At 35.8% G+C, this 17,257-nt stretch overlaps 1 protein-coding gene across 1 annotated transcript in view; it reads left to right on the top strand.

Annotated features, from left to right (window-relative positions):
• The window catches only part of SPAG17 (sperm associated antigen 17), an 86,404-nt gene that overhangs the window by 41,671 nt on the left and 27,476 nt on the right, over positions 1–17,257 (top strand). The window contains exons 15-24 of the mRNA XM_066341189.1: positions 73–161; positions 816–932; positions 2,518–2,672; positions 7,235–7,314; positions 8,942–9,024; positions 10,274–10,507; positions 11,750–11,861; positions 12,400–12,525; positions 14,374–14,487; positions 16,852–17,084. Coding sequence (XP_066197286.1) covers positions 73–161; positions 816–932; positions 2,518–2,672; positions 7,235–7,314; positions 8,942–9,024; positions 10,274–10,507; positions 11,750–11,861; positions 12,400–12,525; positions 14,374–14,487; positions 16,852–17,084 — 1,343 coding nt within the window. The remainder of the gene's footprint in view (positions 1–72; positions 162–815; positions 933–2,517; positions 2,673–7,234; positions 7,315–8,941; positions 9,025–10,273; positions 10,508–11,749; positions 11,862–12,399; positions 12,526–14,373; positions 14,488–16,851; positions 17,085–17,257) is intronic.

Genomic DNA, 17,257 nt, shown 5'->3' on the forward strand with positions numbered 1-17,257 from the left:
AATTACATTATTCCAACCTTAGTAGGGCTGAAATTTCTGGAACAATTCTGTAAATTCTGCTTCAATTTCCAGGGTATACAGAAACAAGTGATGAAGATGAAGAAGATGATCCTGTCGGTCCACTTTTGAACGTAGATTTGGATCTTCTTTATTCAGATATGGCAAGTGTGAGAAATGAAGTTAACTAGGCTTTACGTGAGGCAACAGAAGATACTGCTCTATGCCAGGCCCTCTTGCTGGGGATTCCTTTGCAGAGCTACATGCAAATGTTAATTTTGTGATGTTTGGCAAATACTAACATAACTTTTAAGCACTCTGAAGTCACTTTCTTTGAATTCCATGGTGATGGTTTCAATGAAGGTGTTAATGATAATTCTGTGCTGGTTTTGCTGAATGCAAATACAAATGTGAAAGTTTGAAAGAAATTGTCAAACTATGTCACACTAGTAAACTGTGTAGTTTGGCATCTTCAGAATCACCTGTCTGCCATACATCCCATAATAAACATAGCAATTTTAAAATCACGTCATAGGACATGTTTGAATACTTATAATTGCTTACAGAACTCAAAGACATATAAGCTAATAATAAAAGTATTTAGATTATTTTGTCATAAAAAGCCCAAGACCAAACCTGCTTGGGAGTTAAGTGTATTTTTTATTAAACAGTGCCATATGGGTCTGCATATATGCATCATTATGCAGTTAACTGTGATGCAACATGGGGTGCTGTCTATTAATCCTACAAGATTACAGTAAATTTAATACTGACACTGAAATGTTGATATTCATTATTTTGGTTTGTTGTATTTTGAGGTGAGTCAGGAAAATTATAGCCTAGGACCAAGTTTAGAAGAAATAAAAAAGACACAGAGGCGTTGCTTGACAGACTGGAGTTTGGAAGAGCATTTTCAACCACATGTTCTCCGTCAGGTATCTGTGAACTGACAATCTCATGTGTACAGTCCTCCCTCAGAACGTAGAATATACTGTAGTAGAACTACTACTACTATAAAGTAGTAGTAGGGGAGTTCAGGATATTTTTCTGCTCAATAATTTATTCAGTTTTATCTTTCATTTTTACCAAAACTCACTGTGCTTTAGCTACATTTCAGTTCTTCACATGAAATATAGTTTGTAATAGGGTTTGATTTCCTGATTTGGCCAAACTGGCGCTGTCCTATTTGGCAACAAGTCTCTTAGCTGAAAGTGTGGTGGAGACAAAACCACCCTGCCCTTAGAGGTGATCCTCTGTGGCAGTTTTGAAGCTCAGTGCAGTGAATGTGAAAACATACTTTGCTAAAATAGAAAATTTGATTATTACAGTAATTCACCCTTCAAGAGCTAGAAGCATCATTTATAGAAATCTTGCAAGCTAAACACTAAAATTTATCCTGCAGAAAGACAGAATGACAAATGTGAAAGATATGTTTAAGTGTAGTTGGCTTGAATTGGGAAGCATCCTCTTGAGAGGAGTGGATTTTTAGCTCCTTTGCTGCCTTGAGCTTTGGGGGCTGTAATTCTTATTTGAGCCTAACACATGCTATACATGGGTGAAGGAAGTGCTCGCTGGACTTTTGCTGCACCACTTTAGTGTGACAGTTTTAAAGTCTGGTAATGCATTTCAGTGCATGGGGAATCCCTCCATATGCAACATAAATAGCTAATACTACTTCAACTATCAATAATTAGTGAGTCTACTAAAAAGATACTGATGGAAAATAAAAGTAATAAAAAATAGCATTTGATTGCAGCTGAAAATAACCTTTTGAAAGAGAAGTCATGGCAGTCAGGTGAAGTCCCAGATGACTGGATAAAGAGAAACATTTTACACATCTTTGAAAAGGGTAGAAAGGAGGACCCTGGGATCTACCAACTTAATCAGCTTCACCTCTGTTCCTGGGAAGATCATAGAACAGATCCTTCTAGAACCTTCAGTTGCATAGTTCTGAAAAATAATAGTTTAAAAGAAGGCTTTCTTCTGCCTTGACTATAAAATAAGTTTCAATCTGCAGGCAATATAAATATTAAAAATGATGGGGCAGTGCAGAGCAGAATGGAATAATGCAGATGACAGCAAAGCTCGGAGATGTGCAGGTCATGGTATAGCAAATTGAATACCAAGTAAACTCAACTTAGATAAAAAAGTAGCTTTCTTTTTATCTGGTATATGATAATTCTGGTTTTATATACTATTTATTGAAGTATTTTATTATTTAAACTCGTTTAAGTATTTGTTGATTATTTTAATTTATTTGGGTTTTATGTAGCTGAACTTCTTTCATTCATGGTCAGTCAGAAGGTGGAGCATAGTTGGTATCTCTTCTCAACATGAATAGCAATGAAGTTCCAATTCCCACCTACCTGAACAATTCAGGTTGCTGGCATCCAAATGCTTTGAGTACATCTTGTAGGAGAGTGTTCTGGAGCACCTGTTGATTAAAGCTGTGCTGTGTAGCCTCTGCACAAATGCTACCCTCTGCAGGGAGGATGTACCTTTATTTCTTTCCCTTTTCAGGTTCTTCATGCAGCATCCCAAGAATACAGATGTATTGATTCCTTTTATCATACCCAAGATAACTCATTACTAATGGTTTTTCACAATCCTATGAATCAATATCGTCTGTGCCAAGAGACATGGAATATTTCTCTGCACTCTAATGTTGGACTTAGGTAATGGATTTTATCTTCCCTGTCTAATTGACAGTCATTTTCAATTAAAGTCTCCATGGGTGGGATTAGGGCAAAGCTTTGAAATTAAGATATGGCTGTGTAACACTTTTATGAGAAAGGAAGTCAGCAGGTCAAAACCAGTGCTGTATCAAAAGAATTCTGTTGAACTTTCCTGAGTGTGAATAATGCAGGGTGTCACTCCTTAACACCAAATATAAAAATGTAAATAATGTACGCATACATACAAAATCGTATCAGGAATGCTACATCAAGAAAATTGTACTGGGGACATTTCAGGTGAAGAATGTTAAAAAAGTAATTCTGTCTAAGCGTATACTTACCAGATTTTTCAACTAAATACACATAAATTGAGTGATTTAGTGGGATTTTTTTTTTTTGAAAAGTTCAAATCCGTTTGTTAATTTTTTTTTTCACAGAATAACACATTCTTCTCAATTCCTTATCAATATCTGCTCACCAGTTAGAGGTGTGCAAGTGGTTGGTATGTCCCCTATTAGCCCTTTTGTTAGCAGTATTTATTTTGGAACACATTTTTGCACTGAAGCAGTGATATAAATGAGGATGTAGATGCAACTACTATTCCAAATAATGGACTGAAAATAGAATAACTGTCCATGTACTGATATGTAAAAAAGTTAAAATGCCATGGAGAGACAGCTGGGATATCTTTAACTATGTCACTCTGGTGCTCTATGGATTAATTAGATCAAATAAAATTTATCAAATTTGTCAAATAAAATTTCAAACAAATTATCTGGTATAAAAATACCTCCTCCCCCCCATTTGTCTGCAGGTATCCTTTTCTAAGTGTAATGCTTCATTTATCAGATTATGGGAATTTTCACAGTAAACTTTTGATGACACCTCTATATATTTTAACAGGTTTGAATACTAAATAGGGAAAATGTGCCTTCGTGAAGATGTATTTTGTATCTCTGCTCTCAGTCAAGGAACTCTGGTTGAGTTCCTCTAGTTGATGAACTAGGTCCATCTCAACTTTCCAGGCATTTGGACTTAAATTTGAAAACAGGCTGTTGTGATTGCCAGTGAGTAGGACCAGAGCCAGAAGATATTTACTAGCAGAATTTCAGTTTCTTGGAGAAAATGCTGGCTGTTTTGTATTTTATTGGACAGATCCACTGAATGTCTAGTCAGTGGTTTTGCATTTATATAGCAACTAAAATCTTCCCCAAAAGATAGGTGAAAGATGTTGTGTTCAAATACACCTGGGTCTTGCATTCAGAGAGACCCAAGAATAGGGTCAGTGGTCTCAAGGGCTGTTGCACAGAAGCCTGTTGGCACCCAGAGCTCTTTACTCTGCCATCCTTCTTACACTTCTTTGTGACACTTGACTTTAAATGCCTAATTCAAGTTGCCTAAACATAAGCAGTTGGTGCCACTTCAGCTGCCTGGTGTATTTGAGTTTTCTGGGCAGAGTTCACACATATGACATAAGACCCATAGGAGACCCATACACTTTTGGAACAAACACCAGAGAGCAGGTCACACACTCGAGAACATCTAATGTGTCACCTGGTGTTAGCTGAGTAATGCCTCATCCCAACAGCATATTGGTGCTATGGAAGCAGAGGGAGGTACCAGACTTCCTCAGGAAACATTTGTCCTTGAAATAACCACTGTTCATCTCTGGGGTTGTAAAACCACAGATTGGCTGGTCACTTTGAAAGGGCATTCATTAGATCAAGATCAACTGAGAGATGGGAAAGGCTTTTGATACCTGCAAGAAAAGCTGCTAATTTTGCATCCAACGGAGAAATTATGCATTTTATCTGCCCTATAATTTGGTTGAGGATGAAATAACTGTGTGCTTTCTACTTACTCTTCCACAACTCCTGGAAACAAGGCTTAGACATTAAAGATAGAAAGAATGTCCCAAGCAGAAGCTTTCTCCAGTGACATTTCACCAGGTTCTATCTCAAACCAGCAAGGAGTTACTAAAGAAAATGTCATGAATGCTAACAAGATGGTTTGGCTTTGCTCTCGTTTCCTAGACATGTTCAACATCACTGCTATATATGATACTTAAAATTTTTGAAGAGCTGTTGGTCCTCTTTGGTTCTGTTATGTGACATTGATACCTGCCTATACTCGGCAAAATAATCAGCACATTTTCAGACCTTATTCAGCCTTATTGCTAAAGATCATTTCAGATTTGCAGACAAAGTATAATAAATATTTGCTAGTGTATGTTTCCAAGCAACATAACACTTCTGTGGAAGATACTCATTAAATACCTGGAGTGCTTCAAGCTATTGCCTGCAGTTAGCTTCCAGATCCTGCTGAGTTCCCAGAAACAGGCACAAACTCTACTCATTAATTAAGAATATTATTATTTGTTTTTACCTTTGTATGAAATAACTGAATCCTGGTGAGTTTAGTAACAATTTATTGATTTTTATTTTATTAAAATTACTATCATTCTTATTTTTGGTATAGCTTTAAGAATCACACTTTCATCACAGAAGAGTTACAAATGCACAATAGATGTAGTGATAATCTCTCTGATATGAGTTCTCTATCTGTGTTCACGTGTTACTTCTTTATGGTGACAGCTTATAGACTACAGACTGTCTTTGTAGGGCTGTTTCATAGTTGCTGTCTGGAATATAAATCTGTTATCTGCTAATCAGCTGGTTACAGAATCACAGAATAATTTCATTTTGATTGCAGTGAGTCCTGTTACAGCAAATTTTCATGCAAAAAGGAAATTAAATTTCTGACATTGCAGCAACTTTTGCTCTTGGAGATCCCAGTTACCTTCCTTCTTCTTTATGGACATCAGGTCCTGTAGTTCGTGTAAAACATCCAAAAATTCAGAAATTATACTGTTTAAAGGGAAGGCAGGAGGAGGCTGTATGTAAAATCTAATAGATGCCACTGAGTAAGGGAATCCAAAGGCATGGACACATGTACCTGCCATGGCAAGTGTGTATATAAAATATTTTAATTCTGATTAGAATGAGTGGCCATTCTATCAGGAAGCCAAATCAATTCAGGCATTATCAAAACTGTTATTATGATCAAAGTTATTCTTAATGACATTTGTTTATAGTTTCATAGTAAGCACATTACACAAGTTACTGGAAAAGAATAATCCTTTCTAAGAAATGCTTCTGAGTCAGACATTGGCAGTTGTTACATCAGAATACATATTAATAGAATGTGTATTTTAGACTTTGAATGACTGTTTCATTGGCCTAAAATATTTTCCACACGAATAGTCTCTTTTTTATTTATAACATATATTCATCTTCAAGTTATTCCAGTACTGGCTACTCTGTGTTCCAGACTAGTTTTGCCTTTTGTTTTCAACACCATAGGTTTTTGTAGCTTGTACACTTTTCTTCAGATATGAACAGAATACCCCTCTCCCTACTGAGTATATGTATGATCAACAGTTTCTCCATGCATGTTTCCCAAAGCAGACTCTACCTACATTGCAGACGCTGGGAGAGACTTGTATATCTTGAAGCTGTACCTGAACTGTGTATTCCAGCCTGTGTACATGATCTACAAAATAATTCTCTTGGACATATTGCTGCAATAAGAACTTAAAAACTTACATGGGGTCAAGAATTGATTGTATTGTCTACATGTTCATACCCAAAAGCCTCTTCTCCACACAGAGTTTTTGAATACAATTGAATCATCTTGAACTTGTAAATACAAAATATAATGCTGAAAATATTCAGCAACTGAATCTGATGCATTCTTCAAAAGCTCCTTTCGATTTTGCACACATGAAGAATTTTACTTTCAAGAATTGTGATAAAACTCTGAATGAGGGGTTGAGTGACTGTTACATATAAGATTTCCAGCCTTCCTCCTTTGCTGAAAGCAGTTGTTTACAGTAATTTCAGATGTTTTGAAAGATGAGACAGTGCAACTACAAATGCCAGCAGCAAACTCTTGATCAGTTTGTCATTCAGTTCTCACTTCAGCTTAATTGTTACTTGTGAGTATTCTTAATTCATGTCAGGTTAAGGTACACTGATTCTCTCATCTGGATTTGGATGACAATTTCCAAACACCTTTCTTGTCACACTGATAAAGAAGAGCTTGTATTACATACAATAACACTTAAGTTTATGAACAAAAAAATGAAGCATATTCTAAAAATCAACTTCAGTCAAGAGCAATTAAGAAAATAAATTATTCAGTGGTAAAACAGTGAGAATGAGAATGAGTCTGAACCGTTTGAAACTGAATGCCTTGAAGTTTTTGGATTTCCTGGACTTTTCTTTAGGAGCAGGTGTTCTTTGGCAGGCAAGTTTCTTAAATTTCTTTGCAGAAAGGATAATCTAAATTCCAAGTGTAACATGTACTAAGCAAATACCAACCAGGCAAAAGTACCAGTTCCTGTAAAAACTGAGAGAAATCCTGTCAAATACAAGTCTTGTCTCAAAGATTATAGAATAATACTTGTATAAGACACTGAGAAGCCAAGTGATCTTGTTTGATCTGAAATCGTATTAATGAAAACTGTATTATGTTAAATAGAGGGATATTCCGCTTTTCAGGAACTATCTTGATCTGGTGGCCAAGTCAATTGAAGACTGGGTAAAAGAGGAAGAAGCTAAATACCAAAAAGAGAAGATGGGTAAGGAAATAGAGTCTTTTAAATTGGAAAAAGCCATGGCAGAAGGTCCTGTTGGACTGTTGGCCAGTGCTGTCAAAAAAAAGTAGCTTTACTAAGAAAGCCAGAAGTATCTTTTTATTGTGTTCTAGGAAATTAATTTTTCACTCTAAGTGCTGAGACACAGATTTGTTCAGATCAGAATTGCATGGGTTTTGACAGGATAACCCTGTTTTGACATCTGTATTGGCATAAATATGTTTGGGAATTAATTAAATCTATATATTTATATATTCTGCATCTTTCTCTGTTCTGAAAACTGACACCTTTTGTATCAATTTATATTTTCAATATCTGTGCTTATTTAATGGGATTAAGGTTTACATACAAATATAAATCTATTCAGATGACTGAACATGTGAAGAGGCGAGTACTAGTTAAAGCTGGCAGCATGGTTCAGGAAAATTCCTTTTTAAAGGGCAGGATAAAAGCTGGAAGTCCAAAGCTGTGGGCTAGAAGCTAAAACTGGAAACTTGAATTGACAAGACTGCAGAGCAAACTTGAATTACAATCAACATTTTGTGTAGTGAAAATTGTAAGCAGTTCATACAATAATTTTTCAGCATGCAGCAGAATCTGAAAACCCCTATTGACAGAAAAGAACTTCCATCAAAATTGTCTACTTGTGTGTTTAAATGGTATTAACAATGATTTGTTTAGGTTTAACCTTTGCTTTTTTTACCTTTTTTGAGAATGAACTTTGAAACAGCCTTGGACTAGCAGTTAGCATTTACAAAAATAGAAACATTACTCCTCAACTGATTATAGTTTGGAAACAGAAAGTACACTTATAACTACTAAATCATAATTTGTACATATCTAGCTGTCACAGGAGCTAGATTGAATCTTGTCCATGTGGTGCTTTGTGACAGTTATGATTCATAGAGTAGGTCACTTGCTGAAAGGAAAAGATCACCCCTAGCTGAAACATGTAGATGGGCAATGGTGTTCTTAGGTGTTTTCAATTTCACTGACGCTGCAATTTCTACTTTATCAAGCAAAGCAATTTAACTAGAAGTTTCTAAGACTCGAGTTGAAATCATCTTTTCTAGAAGACAAATATGGGGTGTCCAAGCATAGTATTAAACTACACTTATAGAAGATACTCTCTTCATAAGTCATAGATGCTATAAAGCCATAATAGTAATCAAAAGATATGGTTAGTGTTTCTTTCATGTTTGAAGGTTCAGACAGCATTTATTTGGGACTTTTTGTCCTGAAAGATTGCAATGGCTATGACTATAGTATTGAGCTTGTTCTGGCTTAGTTAAAAACAAACAAGCTTACTGCCAGAGCAAAGCCTTCAATAGCAAGATGCAGAGAGACAGTCTTTACACATGTTGTTGATATAATGTTTAATGTATTTGGTCCCCAGTTATGAAAATCGAGTTTCTTCTAACCTAAACAGACTTTCTATTTATTTCTAAATATGTTTAAGGCTTACTTTATTGTAAGCATATACTTACTTATACTTTCCTTATTTTTAAATATACATTTTTATTTACTTGCACATCTTTTTTTCCGATTTTTAAAAATTATTCTGTTTCCCTATATTTATAACCTCACTTATTCTCTCTTTCACTTTTCAAAGGCAGCACATCCAAACCTGAGAATGAGACTGAGTCTCAATCCAAGAATGAGGAAAGTCTCGTTATCAGAGAAGATTCTCTAAAGGTGAGGCAAAAATATGTATGTTTCTGAAATGGACTAGATAGCACTGCTTTCTTAGGAAGGTAAGTCTTTGTTCTTTACGTAGTCTTGACTGAGTCCTCTTAGGTTTTTTGCTCTTTGTTATTTTTTATAGATGTTATTTTCTTTAATTTATTTCTTATTGATTGTGAGTCATTTTGTTTTCTTAATGGAAGACTGTTTGGAGTTAGACTAGGCATCCCAAAACAGTTTATAGTTGCAATTCTAGGAAATTAAAGTTAATGATAATATTCTACTATTAACTGAAATTTTCTGATTTTAAAGGTATGATAAGCTAAGATCCAGATTCATGGAAGTACTTGTGTACCCAACTGTCTTTCACTGTCTACAGCTCTTTGAAATTAGGGATTGTAAATATGGTACCTCAGAGTTCCCTTACAGCAGAGAATCCCATTTTATAGATTTAGTCCAGGACCATTCACTACAGATTAATTGACTTACCCAGGTTTACATTTCTGGCTGAGGTAGGGATTAAGCACACAGTTGTTTAGAATTGGTATTATTCATTAATGTGCCAAATCTAGTTTTATTGATATTGTATTCCCCTGCATTTTTTTGACTCCTCACAGACTTACTTCTCATCTTCCTCCCAGCATGTGATGCTGTGCAATTCAAGTCCTGATATGGAAATGTAGATAGGAAATGAGGTTAACTGTCACAGCTCAGTTGAGGCTAACACCTGACTTGTAACTCTCAATGCTTGCCATTGCTTCCCCAGAAATGCTTCTGCTTTCATGTGTTTAGACTACAAACCCCTAAATACTCCAAAAAATCTCAAATGTCTTCCTGATGCAAGCTGATAATTTTGGGACCTCATTCCTCTTTCTGTAAAAAAAAAAAAAAAAAAAAAAAAAAAAAATTTCATCTCACAGTTGCATTTGGGGAATAAGCTAATACCAGTGATGCATTGGGGTTTGGTGGTAAACATTGTGGAAAAGTATTCAGCAAATTCTCCTGTGACTGATTGCATAAAATATGAATAATCTCTATGAATCTAACCTGATGCATCTCCTGCGGTCAAAAATGGCAGCTGTTGTAGATTGAATGATTTGGTGCATAATATTGTAAGACTTCTGACTCATTTGGAAATGTGTCTTAGCTTAGAACTTTGATTACTTTGGTTTTGTTTGCTTCTACTCTTTCAGCATCCGCATATGAAATATCTTGTAGCACAAAGATAAACACAGTGTTTATTTCCTGATGTTGAATGTAGGCTTGGAAGATGGAGCAGGACCGATTACGAGAGGAAGAAAGAAAAGAAAAGGAAGAAAAACAGGAAAAGGAAAGAAAATTGCAAAATAAAAAGAAAGGACGGGATGTAAAAGATAAAGAAAGTAAGGAATTAAACAAAATACCTGAAGAGAAGTCTCAAAATGAGTCAACAAAAGTCCCTGAACTTGAGGAGGATCATAGCATTCCAGAACCATGTTCTGAGAAAGTTTATAAGGTAAGGAAAAGCCACATTAGAAAAGCACTAACTATATATAGAGTCAAGGTTACAGCAGAGCTGTTATCTATTGTAAAATTTGAGTTCAGGGCAAATTAAGCCTGACTGGGTCTTGTTGCATCCATTGTTTCAGCAGCAGATCCTTTTCAAAAAGTTTTTAAAAGTAGTTCTTGATATTCATGATTGTCCTACACCAGATCATTTAAATTTTTTTAGTGTAATATGACATGAACACAAACATAAGTTGATCATGTTGAGATTTTTGTGAGAGAAGATAAGAAAGGAGAACATAAAAACTTGTCCCATTTTCCATGGTAAGGAACTATTAGACCTAGTTGAAATTTTGACTGTCCACACTGGAAATGACCATTTCTTACATTTCCTCTTTCAAAATTTATGTTCTTGAAGTGCCCCAATCTAAAGTATGTATTTTCCCATATTTCAGAAAGTAACTCCATTGGCATGTGTGCAACAGGAAGTGTAGAGCTTAGCTCACCCTTGGAGATTAAGGCACATGAAATCTAAACTGTAATTGTGTTTCATGTCCCTGGCAATCCCAGGAACTAATGTCTAGACAGTTCAATGGAGAGAGCAGCTCCCCTTTTTCTCCCTGTTGCACTAACAGAGGGAACTCTTCACTGTTCAGTTTTTCAGCAGTTTCACCGCCTTATATTTGCAGTCTTTCTTGCATCCAAAACTTGCATCCATCAATATAACTCAGTCTAAATTTGCTGAAGTACAGACTTCAAACTCAGAAATAGATAACATTTCAGTCTGAACTTACTTGAATAGAGTCACATAATTTTTGCCATCTTGTGGCACTCTGCAAGGCATAGCAATCTAATTAGATTTACAGTATCTGAATTCCAAAACCTAGAGGGTAGAAAGCTGAATCATTACCTGCACTTTATGTGATCCCATGGCATTTTATTTGTCTCTTTGCACTTGGTCAGAACTTTTCTTTCTCTCACACTGTATGTTAGCCCATTGATCTACTTGCTACGCTTCAGTTTCCATGATAGTTTTTACATGTAACAAGTTACTCCAGTTAACAACTGGGAAACTATTTGGATATGACAATAGCATGCTAAATATTTGCTCAAGGTTTTATTACATTACTTAAATATCTAAGCAAAAGATGTTGAGCAGTACAGTGTAATCCTGATGATCTCTCCTTCATTTACCTCTTTCATGTGCACTGACTTTCTCATTTACAGATAATTTAAAACTTGTTTTTTCCAGTTTCATGGCTACAATACAGGGGAAGATATCATTCAAGTATCAGGAACCAATCAATATCTTTTCCCATCCGATGGAGGACAGATTCAAGTAGAAAAGATAGAGTTTGTAAAAAGTAATTCTTTATTTCTTTATGCTTTACTTTGACTCAGTACTAACTGATGGAGTAATTTCTTAATCCACAGATGCTTTTTCATGTCTCAGCAGTAAACATTCAGGTAAAGAAACTCCATATTAGGCTCTATCACTACTAATACTTACAGTTACCTGTAGTATGTTAACAGTTGATAGATAATTGAAATACTAGAAAACTAGAAATGCAGAAAAATCAGTTCTTATTTATTTGTTCCAATGGTAACTGATGCATGATGTTTCCAGAATGTTCAAATTATTTTTCCAGTCAAATGCAATATATCTAAGCAATAAATTCTTCTGCAGACTCTCAGATTTAATTTTCAGGAAGTTTTAAAATATTTAGTCTAAACTCAGATAACCTTAATTCTGTCACCTTGGTTTTCTACTACATGATTCAGTCCAGTTATGAGCAATTTTCTTTTTTTGAGTGCTTTTAAGTTGCAGGTGCATTGTTTATTTGGGTGCAAATAAGTTCTGAAGCCTGGTGGATGCAATAATATTATTCCATTGCTTTACAGAAACTTTGATAAAGGTGAAAGTCATAAAAGACAACCACAATTTCTTCATTCATATCACAGACCCCAAGGAAAACTTCAATGAAGCTGAGGAGCAGGAAATGAATGAAGAACAGCAAATTAGGTCAGGTCAGTGGATTGATGTCCCTGATACAAAGAGTAAATAGTTTGACATTTTTAAATTGGATGCAAAATTTATGAACTAGCAGAAAATACATTTTTACTAATGGCAGAGAGTAAGAAAAGTCAGTGGTCTATAAAATAAAGTAAAAATCCAATTGGCTGACTTAAGCACTGTACAGAGAGGTCTCAGCAAGGCATAGAAGCACAGTGCAGGTGAACATGTCCAAACCAATCTCTTTTCCAAAGCAAAGAAATCACCATTCCTTAAGAAAATAGTTTTAAGGGGAAGATTTCCCCTTTTCATGTGGACCTCCTTTTGTGGGTCAGGTGACATAGCACTACTGCCTCCTCAAGACCTTTGCTTTGAAAACAGATCTTTCTGCAATCCAGCAGCTTCTACTGTTGGTTGACATACTGTTAATACTCAGAAAGCATTGAATCCAAATCCTTTCTGAACCCAGGTGAGAGTGTTTCCAAGAAGAAAGCCAGTTTGTAGTAATTTGTGTATATGTTTGCCAAAAGCATTATGGAATTGCTGTCACCAAACTGAAGAGTATTGGAAAAGGATAACTTAGACATATCAGCTCCTTTCATCTTCTTCAGTGCTAGAAAGCATCCTGCTTTTGCTTCTCCTCTTGGCTTGCCAGCAATGTAATTGTAGGTTGTCTTAATACAAACTTTGCATCCCTTCCACAGACAAGATTTTTTTTTTGCCTGCACTGATAGGCTGACCTGCATCATTCTGGGGTCTGCCAGACAGTGCTGGCAATCACCAATGTGTGAGTACCTGAGACAAATTGTACTCACTGGGCACAAGTACGAGGCTTTCTTCCCATGTAAACAGGAGCACCTTACAGAAAGGCAGCAGGGAAGACAAGAGTCAATCCACTCTGATACTTGACAGTGGCTGGATGGTACAATGGTAAATGTGTAAAGCAGTCAAAATTCCAAAACAGCATCTTACAGGTAGTATTCAGCAATAAGCATTGCAATGACAAGAAATAGGAGCAGACAAGGTCTCAGGATGTGTGTCCCATGTTGATGAGTTTGGGAGATAGCTTGGCCTGCCTTAACCTTCTTTTGTAGTCTTCTCTGCTACTCCTCATCATTTTAAGAGGCTGTTCCCCATATGGGAAATCCCAAATTTTTTTCTTACCAACAGAACATTTCTTTAAGGTAGTAGCAGCTGAAGTAGGACCCGGTGTCTGGGAGGTGTACCTTGTGTAGTTCATGATGTTTTCACCATGACGTACTCATTACATGGTACCTTGATCTGCACCTCTATGTGAGTTTGACTCCTGATCCACTTTTACAAATCCAAGACCTCTCTTTGGATCTAATTTCTCAATTTTTTTGTCCTTTCTTTTACTTTCTCCTCGAAGTACACACATAGAATCATAGAATATTCTGGGTTGCAGGGGACCCTCAAGCATAATCAAAGTTCAGCTTCTCTCCCTGTGACAACATGTGAGGGACAGTGATTTTTATTAGTGCATAGAAATGGGCAGATCAACATTTGTGTCAGCCAAGAAACAAAGATCCATAACTCCAGAATTAGGTTCTTCTGCTGCTTAAATACCCTAAGACTTTACACTGGTTGTTGCTATGAAACCTGTTTTTACACACCTAGCTAATTAGAATGCTATTTCTGGGCAAAAAACCACAGGTGTATTGCACAAAACTGACTATTATACAGTACCCTATGAATGGAATGTTGGTTTTCCCTGCCCTATTTAGTCTATTTGGGTTAGTCATCCTCACTGAGGTTCCACTTTTCACACCAGCCACTGGTTTACAGGTCAGGTGGTTCTGGTATGTGTTGCTATCTTTATTTTTTTTAATTTTTTTTTAAAGGAGAATTGAAAAATCAAAAGAAAGCTGTGAGCAAGTTTGGATCTTTTTCAGCCACCTTGGAAAATGGAATCCAGCTGTCCCTGAGCTATTACGGACCTACAGGGGAGACAGCAGGTAAAGTAAGCAAATAGAATAGGATATTTGAGAACCATAGGGAGAATTTTTTTCCTTTTTTTTTTCCCCTTCATATACTCCTTAACTCAATAATTTGTTGCATACAATTCTGCCTTTCTCAGCAGCTGTTACTACATGGTAGGGAATTTTCAGCAAGGCTCAAAATGAGATTACATTGTCAAGAATATTCTATGATTCAATTTTCAAAATGGAGGGAGGTCTCCAAGCTTTTCTGCTTACTGTGAAAACAGAGCAGTGCAAGTATTGTTATTAAGTAGCCCAGCAAAATCAGCCAATTAATTTGAGCCAAAGAAAATGTGATTTGCTGAGGAGTCTTCTTGGTTTTCCAAGAAATAATATTTTTGTAAACTTATATAGGTGATTATGGAACTTTCATTTTGCTTTAGGAGTTGGACTTTAGGTTACAGTTGTGCAGATAAATGAGGGATTTCTCTCAGCCTTTCAATAAACACATTCACCAACTGGAAGTAATTGCTTCAGAAAACCACAGTGAAAACAGTGTCTGCTTTTACCAAGAGCTTTTTGTTTCCATTACATTTGAAAGGCTACTGAAACCATCTTATGGATAAAAGTGAAACCCTTCTCTGATCAGAAAATAATTCCAGCATTTTTCAGCTCTTAAAATATGAAAACATTTAATTGAATGCATCTTTGTGTGGACTGTGGCAAACCACAGTCTACACTCAGTTTTAATTGTTCAAATATATTTTACAAATTAATTACTGAAAAAAAGACCTTTTAGACTTGGACCAAGAGAGAATTCACAATAGAGGCCTGAAAAGACTTGGACTTTGGCATAAAAGAGAGACATGTCTGATTAAACACCTACATGTCAGCTCTGATGTTTAGACTTTTTCACATTCAATATAATCATCCTATTCTAGATTAAAATAATCCTTACCATGTTGAGCTTTAGAGCACTGCTAACTGGCATTCTTTGATTGCTTGCAATTTTTCTACGATCATTTGCTTATGCCAAATTCCTGTGGGTCTTTGTATCATAAATGCTCAGAAAAATTCTGACCAGAAATATTCGCTTAGATGATTCTCATATGCCATCCATTCCTAATATAGAATGGGTATACCATGAAATCTGGAATTTCTCTCTACTGATCAATTGAATTGTGTGCAAATTACCCTTTTCCCCTGTAGTACTGAAATAGTTTTCTAGAAACTCTCTAATTCTCATTTTTCTTACTGTTTTAAACACTTTATCTATTTCATCTTCCTTTTAAGGAAGCTAATGTGACAAAAGGCCTCAAGTTGGTTTTCAGCTTTATACAACTTTTTTTTTTGAGGGGAGGAAATGTTAATATTTCTTCAAGTTTTTGAATTATTCTTCATTTTCTCCAGCATTATCCAAAGGTTAACTTCAAATCATTTATGTTAGAAATAATCTCCTTGTCTCTTCATGAGTCTGGGACTGCTTGAGCACCTGTAGGGCTTTTGATTCTGGATACTATAGAATCTCTGCACTTGCTCTTTATGTCTTGACAAAATTATGAGAGATACAATTCCAAGTCCTAGACATGTGAATGTGTGTATAAAAGGAGGGAAACCTTCCTTAACAGACAGTCCTCTGGAATTTCACATCTCTCTCGAGATTTCTAAAGGCCCTTTATCTCAGTCTTGACAATCCACTCCTTTTCATTGTTGCCCTCAGACACCATGTTCTCATTTTTGGGGGCAACCAAAATTAAGGCATAGGTGGAATTTCTGTGCAAGTGAAGAGTCACTTTGTTGAAATAATTACAGAAAATGTAAGTTTGTATTTCTTTTATTTTCAAGAAATTTTTTTGAAAGGCAACATGAATACTTCCCGTTGACATGGCTAGCAGGCTGTCCTAACCCTTGACTTCAAGAATTGCAAGAGTCTTATCAAGTCTCAATCATTAGAACCTTTCTGAAGAATTGTACTAAAAGAGACCTGTGTAGTACAAAATTTGTAAAGTCACTCTGTGCTGGATCAGCCCATGATAAAGCATAACACAGTGATCATTTACTAGATACTAGATTCTGAATGTCACCAATTCTAAGTATTCTGGAGATAAAAGAGAATTTTAAAATTGTATTTTTTTATTTTTGAGGTGACAACCGAGTGACAACTTGTGGGAAGCAATAGTTTCAAGATGCCTTTTGGGCTAATAAGTTGTCACTCTGTGCAAAGATTTTCTAAATACTCTTTTATGTTTAGTCCCTCTATCTGAAATAACACACTCTCCCACTGAGGTTATTATTTCTAAGGTAAAATTTAGTGTACAAAATATTTTTAAAAAATAAAATGTGGCCATCTACATTTATGAAAGTTAGTTATGTTGAAAATACTGCTTTTCCTTTCCTTAGATGATGAAACAGGTCTTGTCTTAGCAAGAATTCTTGACATCCCTTCTGTTCATCTTCCAACTGTAATTCCGACAACAGTTTATCCTATTACACTGATGCCAACTTCAGGGAAAAGAGATAAGTCTGACAGAAGAAAATCAGGAAAAGCTTCTTCCAAAGCTTCTTTCAAAGGAAACCGTAGTAAACTAGCTCCTCCATCACCTGATGACCTGCTACAGCAAGAAGAAAAAAAGGTGAGAAAAGAAACAATATCCAATCCAAAGAAACAAACAAAAATTCAAATGCATGAACTTCTGTAAAAGAAACATGTATTCTTCTCAGAGGGGTTTAAGCTGTGCCTTTACGAATTCCTAACAATTTGTGGTGCTCTTAAAGATATGTTTTACTCTTTCAGTTGTTCTCAGAT

This window comes from Sylvia atricapilla, chromosome 2 (genome assembly GCF_009819655.1).
Source record: "Sylvia atricapilla isolate bSylAtr1 chromosome 2, bSylAtr1.pri, whole genome shotgun sequence".
Classification (NCBI taxonomy): Eukaryota; Metazoa; Chordata; class Aves; order Passeriformes; family Sylviidae; genus Sylvia; species Sylvia atricapilla.